Source organism: Trichosurus vulpecula, chromosome 3, assembly GCF_011100635.1.
Source record: "Trichosurus vulpecula isolate mTriVul1 chromosome 3, mTriVul1.pri, whole genome shotgun sequence".
Classification (NCBI taxonomy): domain Eukaryota; kingdom Metazoa; phylum Chordata; class Mammalia; order Diprotodontia; family Phalangeridae; genus Trichosurus; species Trichosurus vulpecula.
Genome location: NC_050575.1, coordinates 85,711,678 through 85,723,685, shown reverse-complemented (window position 1 = coordinate 85,723,685; position 12,008 = coordinate 85,711,678). Strand labels below are relative to the sequence as shown.

Below are 12,008 nucleotides of genomic sequence, written 5' to 3'. Positions count from 1 at the left end.
CCCTTAGAACACGTCAGTTATGGAGGATCAGAATGAAGATGAGTCCCCAAAGAAAAATACACTATGGCAGGTAGGAGCAATGCTTACAGATGAGATAGTGAATTGAGTTGGTCCTCCTACTTTTTTTTTTTTTGGCTTTTCTTTTTCTCTGCATTGTACTCTACCATTTTAAGAGAATATCCAAATTCACATTTGTTTAGGAAAATGAAGAGATTGGACTAGATGGTCTCTGTCCTTTTCTAAATCTGTCATCCTATCTAAGGATCAGTTTAAAACTCTTTGGAGTTTTTCAGCAGTCTAACTGGTAAATAGCCTCAAATATTCTGTCCATAGATCTTTTTATTTTATTTTATATTTTTCTCATAGATCTTGTTAAAATCAAATACAGACATAAGAGCCACTGAAAGTGATTATTAAAAGTGACACTTGGCCACTGACTTACCTTGTTTCTCTTCCTCCTTCTGTCTTCTTCCCCTATGATCCTCATTCACTTTCTTTTTATACTTTTCTTCCTATTCCTTGTTTGAAGTTTTCTTGTTTGTGCCCATAACACCTCTGGACATTGCTTTGGTTGTGATTCTTTGGGCTAAAGAGGTATCTGACTCCAGTGTGAGTGAGTGAGGCTTTGTTGTGAAATCCCCTATTACTGGAATTCCTACATGCTTCCCCCATGTTTACACACAAACAATATCCTTCATCACGAATAAGATTAGCAATAAAAGAAATCTGAGCTGTGTATGATTTAAATGAGGAAAGCAGATTTGTAGCAATGTAGCACCATTACAAACTTTCATAGAAAAAATTTATTATTATTTTTTTTAAACCCAAAAGGATTCTGTGGAAGTGAGAGTAGAAAGGGCATAGATGGTTGAGTATAAAATGTGGTAAATAAGCTGGTTGAGTATAAAATGTGGTAAATAACCAACACTGTTGTTAGAAAGATTATAGGGTAACAGATTTAGAGCTAGAAAGGAATCTTAGGGACAAAGGGCAAGGAGTCATCTTGTCCTACCCTTTCATTTTATAGGTAATGTTGAATAACTTGCACAAGGTCACAAAATGGGAAAGCCGAAATCTGCACTCAGGTCTTTCTGACTTCAGATAAAGTGGAAAAATTTAGATTTGATATTCCTGAAAATTCTTTCCCCTTATTTTATATTGTAATTTCAGAGCTATTTTGTCTTCATTTCTGATTGGTTTTTCAGTTGACAATGGTTTCTATCATTTTAGCTCTTACTTAGCTAGTCAAATAGCTAATAAAGATAAAAACATACTAAAGGCATGAGGGAGTTAAGTGATTATCTCACCTATCAGATTTTAGAGTGAGTTTTCTAAAAATGAGGCATATCTGTCCTTTAACTTCATCACACAAGATTTTAATTATCAGCTCCATGCTACCCTCTGGTGGTGCCTGCTACCACGGAGTCCTTCCTTCCCTCTGTAATAAATTCTGTATGTTCCATAATTCCATAAATTCTATAGTGAGAGAAATGTCCTCTCATACAGCCAAACATGGTCCTTGAGATAACCCTAATAATAACGACGATGATGGTGAAAAATAATTCGTATATACATACCACTTTCAGAATTACAACTCAGTGAGATAGGTAATTAATATTAAGTATAATTACCCCCATCTTATATATGGAGAAAGCCAGACTCAGGGAGTTAAAGTGACTTGTCGAAATAGGTACCAGGGGCTGATATTCAAACCCCCATACATTTCCTGCTCTTTCCATTCTACAACCATGCATTGGAGACCACTGCATTAGATACCAGATGGAAACTGGTGATTCTAAGGCTAGGCATAGACCTTTATCAGTGTAGTGTAGGTCTCGGAATCTCCTTTGACTGTCTTTAACAGATATCTCCTCTCTGGGATGAATTCAGTGTGTTTCTCTTTAGTAGAAACAAGAAGATGGACTTGTTAAGCCCTTTAGGGTCTTTCTGGACATGATAGTTAAATTAGTTTGATAGTTATTAACTCTTAATACCTAAGGGAAACTCTTTCTAGATCATTATAAAATTTTATGTTCCTCCTCGAAGAATATCGGATCTATATTTCCACACAAAAGTTCAGAACGGTTCAGTGTGGCATTAGCAACAAGTATAGTTTGAAAGTTACATCTATTTGTTTGTAAATTAGATATTTTGATACAACAGTTCAAATATAAAAATACTTATTTAAAATTCTTTTAGCACTAATGATTTTATCCAAGTATTTCTACTTAGTTGCTACTAAAATCTCTTCCAAATTTGTTTAGTAACTTCTATCACCAATTAATCAGTCAGCATTTATTAAGCTTCAGGCACAAGGGATGTGAGTGCAAAAGAAACAATCCCAACTTACAAGGGGTTTACATTTTAGTGAGAGAGACAAATGTACGTACACACACACACAGACACACACATCATAGACACCTGTATATCTGTATACATATGTGACTATGATGTGACTAAATAAATACAAACAAGAGGAATGGGAAAAGTCATTCAAAGTAATTTAGGAGCAGGGAGAGCACCAGTACTTGGCAGTGGGAGGTTGGAGGTGGCAGGAGGTATTGGGAGAGGCTTCACTCTCAAAGGCTGGAGGTGAGAAGGTAGTGCATTCCAGTCATGTGGGTCTGCCAATGAAGAGACATAGAAATGAAAGCTAGAGTCTTGTGTGTATATGAACAGAGAGGCCATTTTGGCTGGATGACAGGGGAGTGATGTCCAGTAAGGCTGGGAAGATAGGTCATATTGTGAAGGCTTTAAAAGCTAAATAGAAGAGTGTGTATTTTATTGTAGAGCCTATAGGGATCCACTGGAATTGCTTTAGGTGGGGAAGTCACATGGTGAGACATGGATTTAAGCACAGTTCCTTTGGCTGCAGTGTGTAGGATGGAATAGAGATAGGAGAGACTTGACAAGGCCAGGAGACTAAACAGGAGGCTATTGCTCACCCAAGCAAGAGGTGATAAAGTAGTAGCTGTGGGGGGTGGAGAGGAGTTGGAAGTGAGAGAGATTATGAGAGTAGAAATGGCACAATTGGGTAACGGGTTGGACATGTGAAGTAGTGAAGAGGCTAATGCTGAGGTTACCTGGAAGACTGAAAGGATGGTGGTGCCTTTGGCATAAATAGCGTAGTCTGGAGGAAGGCGGGTGTGGGGCGGGGGGAGGATTATGAGTTCAGTTTTGGATGTGTCTAGTTAGAGATGTCTCTGGGACATCTAGTTTGAAATGTTCAAAAGGCTATTGATGATTCAGGAATTTGGCAATGGAGCAAAGATAACTAAATCCTTGGGAGCTGACGTGATCACCCCAGGAGAGAAGGTGAGGGGAGGAGGAAGGGAGGTCTGGGACCAACCTTGGGAAACACCCATAGTTAGAAGGTATGATATGGATGATGATTAATCAAAGGAGACGAGGGAGGAGCAGTCAGGCATGCATAAGAAAGTTAACACTGAGGGGGCAGTGTTGGGAACACCTAGAGAAGACATAGTATTCCCCAGGAAAGAGTTGTGAGCTGTGTCACCTGCTGCAGATTGGTGGGGAAGCATGAGGCCTGAGAAAAGACTATCAGATTTGGCAATTGAGTCCATCAACTAGCATTTATTAAGTACCTACTGTGTGCCAGGCACTGCGCTAAACCTGGGTATCGTTGGTAACTTTGGAGAGAAGAGTTTTAGTTGAGAGATGAAGTGGGAAACCAGATTGTAAAGGGTCGAGGAGCAAGCAAGCAAGAGGAAAGGAGATAAAAACAATGAGTAATTAGAGGCCCAGCTTTTTCTAGGAGTTGGGCTGAGAAAGGAGAGTTAGAGGATGATGGTCTGAGGGGAGAGTAGAGGAAGGCTGGGAGGACAAATCTGAGAGGAGGTGGGGCCGATTAAGGGGAGGGAAGATGCATTTATATGGTAACTACTGTATCCCTGCCCCAGTGCTGTCATCTCATTTGATCCTGTGAGGTAGGGGCTGTTCTCTTCATTTTATACCTTAAGAAACTGAAGCAGATAGGCTAAGCGACTGTCCCAAACGTAGCTCATAAATGTCATCTTCCCATCCCCAGGCCCAGCTCTCCATCTAATGATTAAGGATTGATTCTGGATGCAGTCTGCTGGAGAAGGCAGGAAGGCATGGGATCCAGTGAACTTGTAGAGTCATATAAGCTTTATAGGATTTAATACTGGAAAGGGAACTTGGGTATTATCTAGTCTAACCTCTTTCTTTTAGCAATAAGGAAACTGAGGCCCAGACAGCTGAAAACAGTTGTTCAAGATCACAGAAACAGTTATAATGAGAACTGAACAAAGGCTAGAATGTAGGAGAAGCCAGGTGTGCAGACTTCACTGAGTAGTTAAGATACTCGGCTTAATCTTATGGGAATTTCTGGAATAGGTTTGAAAAACAGTGAGGTATAATGAAAAGGGGCCTGAATTTGGAGTCTAAGAACCAAGTTCGAATCTCTGTAGCAGCTACTTACTGCTTTTGTGACCTTGGGCAAGACATTTAATAATATAATGGCTAACGTTTATGTAGCGATTGAAGATTTTGCAGAGGGCTTTGCCTATATTATTCCATTTGATCCTAACAATAACTGACTTGCTGAGAGTCACATAACTGATAACTCTTTGAGGAAATTTTGAATTCAGGTTTCTCTGACCCTCAGTCCAGCACCTATTTATGTAGCTCCTAGGTGGCAGGCAGTATACTAAGGGGTTTTTGCATATATATCATCCCATTTGATCCTTACAACCCTGCTTGAGGGTAGGTTTTTTTACTTTTTACAGACGAGGAAACTGAGGCAACCAGAGTTAAGTGATTTGCTTAGGGTTACACAGCTAGTGTCTGGGGCCGAATATGAGCTGTGTGAGATGCTTTTTTTTTTTTCCTAGTTTTCCTCTCAGTCTAGATATTTATTCCCCAAAGGTTGGGGCTGTGTCTTTCTTCTCAGACCAGAGAGCATTTGCATCCCCTGTTCTCTGGCCTCCCTTGTTCCCCTCTTCCCTTTTCCCCTCCAGGAAATGGTTCTAGCTAAAAGGGTGGTAGGAGATTTAAGTTCCCAGTGTTTACAACTAGACTGATTAACTATAATTAGAATATGGGTTGAGGTTGGAGTTGAATTTTCTCCTTCCCTTTCAACTCTGATGATACTGATGAGACAATAAAAACTTCCTTTTCATCACCACAGCCATAACCCACCTAAAATTATTTCATAACCAACCACTACCATCACATCTGCTTCCGATGGCAGCATTTTGAGGTTTATTATTCCCAGTTTGATCATTACTTATCTAAAATTTGCTTTTGAGCTTATAAATAAATCATGTGTAATTGAATTTATTACATTATTATGACACTTTTGTATTAAAAACACGGAAGAAAAGGTCTCGTTTTTCCTATTTTTCTGTACCAGAAGTCCTGCTTTGGCCACTTTCCATCCCAGAACATTTTCAGGAAAGCCCCAGTCATACCTCCTTTCCACCCACCTGCACCCCGCCTCATCCCTCCACTGCCACACCTCACCGCTCCCTCCAGTTGTGGAAAACTGTCCTCTCATTATTCCTGGATGGGATTTGTTGATCTATTCTCCTTTGGTCTGTGCACCCAAGGGCCTCTCCCTTGCCACCACTCCCCTCTCTATTGTTTCCCCCTTTTAAAATATAGCCTGCTTGTAGGCAGGGACATCTGGTTTACCACCTTCCTGCGCTTAGTGAGCACTCACATGCTTTTTGATCCATTCACTTGAAGCTGCTATATAAGTATTCATGGTATCCCAGCTCTGGATTTGTAGATTTTCCTCACAAACTTTTGGACACTCTATTTATTTCAGTAAGTTGAGGGATGGGTGTGTATGTGTTTGCCTGTTCTTTGAAATAATTTAGAGCATATGAGAAAAGTTGCTTTAAACTTAACTGGCAGTTTACTCACCACACTGATTTTTGTTTTTCTGAACTAGATAAGTAATGGAACATCATCTGTGATAGTCTCCAGGAAGCGACCATCCGAAGGAAATTACCAAAAAGAAAAGGACTTGTGTATTAAGTATTTTGACCAGTGGTCTGAATCAGATCAGGTTGAATTTGTGGAGCATCTGATTTCACGAATGTGTCATTATCAGCATGGACATATTAACTCTTACCTGAAGCCCATGTTGCAGCGGGACTTCATCACTGCTTTACCAGGTAAATATGTTTGTCTCTTTAAGAACCAGGCGGTGGAGTTCTGTGTTTTGCACTGTGTTAGTGTTAAAAAACTTTCCCAGTTGTTTTAATGCAGTTTGCATTTGTAGTTTAATATGTGAAAAATTAGAGAAAGTTAATCAAGCACAATACATAGGTGTGTTTTAGGTAATTTTATCTGTGATTAACGTATGATCAACTATGAACTATGTAATATTGGATGCCAGAGTTCTTGCCCCAGAAACATTCAGTAATTATTTGTTATTGTTGTGTCCAACTCTTGGTGGCCCTGTTTAGGGTTTTCTTGGCAAAGATACTGAAGTGGTTTACCATTTCCTTCTCCAGTTCATTTTACAAATGAGGAAACAGGGTTAAGTGACTTGCCCAGGTCACACAGCTAGTAGAGTGTCCGAGACCAAATTTGAACTCAGGAAGATGTCTCTCTGACTCCAGGCCTGGCATTTTTGCGCCACCTAGTGGCCCTGCCCTGGAAACATTAGTAGCTTAATGATGAGCAAGTCATTTAATCTCACAAGGCTGCAGGCAGCTTTGGTAAGACTAAGTACAGGTATTTGCAAATTGCAAATAGGCCTTGGGAGATATTTTTCACAGCAGTGAAAACAGACCCATTTGCAAACACATGCACTTAAGTCTTGATGTCTCCAGGTGAACTACATCAGAATTTGGGCTTAAAAGCTGTGTTTTAGTGTGGTCTCTCTCATTTGCTTCTTTGGACTTCTCCAAGTGACCCCAAAGTTCAGAATGCTTATTTCCATGTAAAAGTTCAAGAGCTTCCTTGATAAGGGCTCCAGTGAACTTGTGTGCACTTACTCCTCAAACCTTCTTTGCTTTATTGAGTTCACTTTGATTAGGGTCTCTTTGATTCTAGTTCTGCAGTGGCTAAGAGGAGGATGTTACAGGCTGAAATGTTGAGGACAGTGGTGGTATGGGTCTGTGCATAAAGTAGGCCTGCAGCATCCATATCAAGTTTGGGGGCAGTAAAGCAACTAGGCAAAGACAGCGTTATTATGGCTAGCTCCATGCTTTCACACCATTATAAATGCAAATTGGTATATTTAGAGTCCACTTGGACGTGTGGATAGTCTAACTCCCTGAGATCACTAGGACTCCTGGACTCTGGGCCCCAGGGCACTGAGCACAAGTGCTAGAACAAGGCTCTTTTCAGTAGGCTTCTGGGACCCTTGCAGGCCCTAACTCTGGCTTGCCTCACAATATGCTGGCTCTTGGATTTCCAAACCCTTTGTCCTTCTAACAGACTTCAGTATAAGGTGTTTAAGCAGCTGGGGTGCTTGGAGCAAAAAAATTCTCTTTGCTCCTTTTGTTAAAACATGTTACCTGCCACATTTCTTCCTTCCCTGGAAAAAGCACACTATGACCTTTTCCCTCCACGGCGGCCCTCTCCCCTCCCTCCCACTATAAGTAGAAGGTAGAGGTTTGGTTGAATTTGATGCCAGAAGGGCCTGCTGTTGTTCAAGGTTGTGCCTCTTCCTACATCGGGCAAAGTTATGTTGTTTTGCTTTCCCAGATTTTGGTTCAGATCTAACCTAGCCTTTCGGGATGTCAGCTGAGCAGCACTGCATTTATTAAGCCTCCACGAGGTGGCAGTGTTGCGGTTAGCCTAGGTTAGCCTAGTGTGTGGACAGTATAGGTTTAGAGGTGGTCCCTTCTCCCGTTCTCTCAGGGATTGTTTCTAGCTAAGAGAGACACAGCATTGATGAACCTGTGGTTATGTATATAAATATAGTAAATGTCATTGCACACAGGTCAAGTTCCAAATTCTTTTGTTGAACTGGAATTTTGTGGTATTGAATACTGGAAATAAATGGGCCTTTGGATAAGGATTGGAAATCATTTCATTATGCAGATGTTTTTGTTGTAATGGTATTTGTTTTAATAGGATTTGATCTGAAGATATATGTATGTATATACATCAATATATAGCGCACATATGTATCTAATTGTGGAGGACAAGCTGGCCAAGTTGATCGTTTAGTGTCTGGTAGACTTGGATTAAAACTGGCACTATTTCTTTAGTACAGTTTTGGCCCTGGTACAAGACCATGCCTTAAAAATATTAGGGGGAAAAATGTGTCCATGGGTTTGTTCATATTTGTGTTTAACATCGTGTTGGGGGATTTGCTAATCTTTATCCCACTGTGATTTTTAGATTTTACTGACAATCTCAAACTTGAATTTAAAGTTTATTGAAATGGATATGAAACCTAGACTTTTTATTGTGAAAACGATTAATTTTATATAAATGATCTTCATAGCTTTGGCTTGTTAATGCTCGGTCTGAATATCATACCTGTCAGTACAGGGAAAATGGAAAATGTTTGTGGTCTCTGGCTCCCTTTTGGTTTGGTGGAAAAGTGATAATTATGGTATGCTTTTCTTAAAATCATGGTAAATGTTTAGTCTGCAATGTCAATTTCTGCAGGCTAAGTTTGTGGTTAGCAAGAACTGTTGTTAAAAGAAAAATGTATGCCATTTGAAATAGTGGCAGATTATACTTTAAATAGAGGTGATAAGGTTTTGCACACAAATTACTCAATTTGTGTTTATCAGCGAAGGTAGCAAAGGTATATCAGCAAAGAAAGGATCTTGAAGTTACTGACCCACCTAGCCACTGTCTTATCCTGCTGCCTGAACCCAGAGGAGGGATAGAAAGCAGATGTCAGGGCTCTGCTTAAGACAGGATGGAGCTAGGGGGAGTAGGAGATATGGAAGAGTCAGAGCAGTGGGAGGGGGCAGGGTCCAGGGCCAGTTAGTGGAGGAAAGAAACACCTGGTTCTCCAAAGGTAATGAGATTTATTGCTAGGCTGTTTGTAATTGCTTGCCTAGTATTTTCCATACTGATTTATTGCAGCTTCAGAGAGGTATGTTGGTGTGTTTTCGATGATGATTCTCAACCGTTTGTACTTGTTATTTGATAGAAATGGTGGGGTTTTTGGCTCGAGTACCTTTATGCTTTGCCTTAATTCTTGGGTTAATTTATTCCAGGTTTAGATGGATCTAACAATAGAATGTTGCTATTTGAACGCATTTATGTTAAGTTTAGAGTGTTCCCAATTTTGAATTTCACAGCAAGATGACTATACCAAGATGCCTTTTAAAATGTCTGAGAAAGGGGGGGGACTGAGGCACGGGGCAGGGAGGGCAGAGGGTGTCTTTGAAGCTGCTTTCTGCAGTGCAGCATTCCACCAAAGTTCTTTGAAATGTGTTTCTAAAATAATAAATTTTTTTGTAATTGTGTGATCCAAGCAGCTGCTTTATACCTAGCTTTAGTCAAGGGCATTGAACTGACATTACCCATTTGAGTTTCATTTTGACACAGTGTTATTTACATATTAAGCTTTGAAATCTTTGCATTTTAATTGTTTTAATTTATTATTGAAATTCTTCCAAACCTTCATCTGGTGCCAGTAATCAACAACAGCAGCACTTCTTCAGCATCTTACATGGTATTACTGCTTCATTTTCCCAGGCCATGATGCTGTCATCTTGTTGCCTTGGGGGGAAAAAAAAGAATGACACAGTAATGAGTGCCAGATGTTGTTACTTAGGAAAGTGCTTCATTTTAGCACCTCAAAGGGTTTTTATTACAGGCAAATTGGGCACTGCCCACCTGGGGCACAACCCCACTCCACAAGACTGAATGAATCCAAGAGAACACAATGGCTGCAGTGCTCCCAGGCCCCTTTGGTTAGATCCATGGGCCTTGAAGGTTTCCCAAGATGGGAAAGACTGGGTGGTTTCTACCCTACCCCAAAGAGAAATATTTTGTTCCCATATGAAGGGATACAGACTCCACTCCAAGAAGGCAGTAAAAAGCAGTACCACTTGACTCCTTGCTAGTATGGTCTTTTCTCACCCAGGAACTCCTTCTTTCTGCTCAGTTCTGTGTGATATGACCTACTAATGGAACAAAAATCTCTTCATCTAGTGTGGGAAGTCACCTTTTTGACCCAGGGAGTCTGCTACATGCAACCTTTCAGATGGAACAGATTTCAGCCATTTTCCCACAGTTTCTTCCCACCTATCCACCTAACATGTTGCCCCCAAAAGTAGAATGCTGAGCAGTTAATGCCATTTCAGTGGTGAATGTTCCATGAGTAAACTATTGGAGCTGAACAGAGAAATGCAAGTACCGATTTTTTCTTTTCTTATCATATTTAATGTAAGTTTTTATGCAATGGTATGTCATGGTACAGCTTCATAAAGTTACTTTATGTCTTATGCCTTTTTAAAAACTGTTTTGCGGAGTCTCTACAGGCATTAGATGTCTGCAAATTAAATGTAGTTTATGAAAGCTGCAAAAAACAAACAAACCACCCAATAGATTTGGCAGGAAAAATGCCACTAATTCCCTTAGCTATATAGATAGCCTTACTATTTCCAAATGTCATCAATTGAGTCAATACCCAATTCATGTATTTTGAAAAATTTGGTCTTATTTTGTTTTGAAGAATGCCCTTGTCACCCTTGCCCTCTTCCCCCTTAGACTAGAAATTATCTCCCATAAGCCTACATTTGTTTGGAGCAGGGGTGGGGAGTATTCATCAGCAAGGGCCTACTATGTTTCAGGCACTGGGGATGCAAATACAAATAATGAAGTAATCCCTACTTGCTGGTCCACAGTATCAAATACAGTGGAAAGGTCAAGAACAATGAAGACCAAGAAAAGAACATGAGGTTTGGCAGCTGAGAGATCCCGGATAATTTGAGAGAGAGTAATTTCAGTTGAATGATAAGCTTGGAATCCAGATTGCCAAGGGTTGAGGAGGGAGAGGAAAGGACATCAATGCCCAGCACGACATAGGACAGACAAGAGGGGTAGCAGGATTCATTTTACTGTTCTGTGGGCTAGTTGGTCATTCATTCATTCAACAAACATTAAGTGCTCTCTCTGTTCCAAGCGCTCTCTTCTAAGCACTTAGAATAAAAAGACAAAATTGAATAATAGTTGAGTTTACCTTCCCTTCCCTTGCCATCTCTACGTAAGCCCCCTTCTTTCTGACACTGCCACCATATGGGGCAGGCCCTCATCACCTGCACTATTTCAGTTGTCTGCTGGTGGCTCTGCCTTCTACAAGTCTCTCTTCACTCCATTCTAATCCTCCACTCAGCTATCAAAGGGATTTTCCTAAAGCACAGGTCTGACCATGTGACTTCCGTACTCAATAAACTCCCATAATTCCCTATAATCTCCAGGTTCAAATAAAAAATCCTCTGTTTGGAGTTTGAAGCCCTTCATAAGCTGCCACCACCTTTCCAGTCCTCTTATACCTTACTTTTCACCATGTACTCTTTGGTGTAGTGACACTGGCCTCCTTGCTGATCTGCACACAGGACAGTCTGTCTCCTGACTTTGGGCATCTTCTTTGACTGTCTCCCGTGCCTAGAAAGCTCTCTCCCTCCTCATCTTTGATGTCTGGTTTCTCTGGCTTCCTTCAAGTTTTAACCAAAGTCTCACAGGAAGCCTTTCTGGATCCCTTTTCATTCTAGTGCCTTCCCTCTGTTGATTATTTTCAATTTATGCTGTATATAGCTTTTTCGTATATAATTGTTCACATGTTACCGCCCCCATTAGACTGTGAGCTCTTTGAAAGCAAGGACTGTCATTGACCTTTCTTTGTATCTCCAGTGTTTAGTACAGTGTCTGGCACATAGTAGGGTGCGGAAAGGATAGGTTTTTCTTTTCTGGACCATTAGTTTTCAGTTGCAGAACATTGGGCTTCCTGGGCAAGGGACAGAGTCTGGGGAGAACATGTTTGAAGAACCACAAGCCTGTTGAAAATGAAATTTTGAGGGACAGGGAGAAAA

The 12,008-nt window shown here is 40.5% G+C and overlaps 1 protein-coding gene across 3 annotated transcripts in view; it reads left to right on the top strand.

The window, feature by feature from the left end:
• FBXW11 (F-box and WD repeat domain containing 11) overlaps nt 1-12,008 on the top strand; it is a 90,428-nt gene that overhangs the window by 54,599 nt on the left and 23,821 nt on the right. For 2 of the 3 annotated variants that reach the window (XM_036750371.1, XM_036750372.1), the window contains 2 exons: nt 8-70; nt 5,939-6,164. In XM_036750371.1, coding sequence (XP_036606266.1) covers nt 8-70; nt 5,939-6,164 — 289 coding nt within the window. The remainder of the gene's footprint in view (nt 1-7; nt 71-5,938; nt 6,165-12,008) is intronic. The other variant, XM_036750373.1, reaches the window with a different exon arrangement.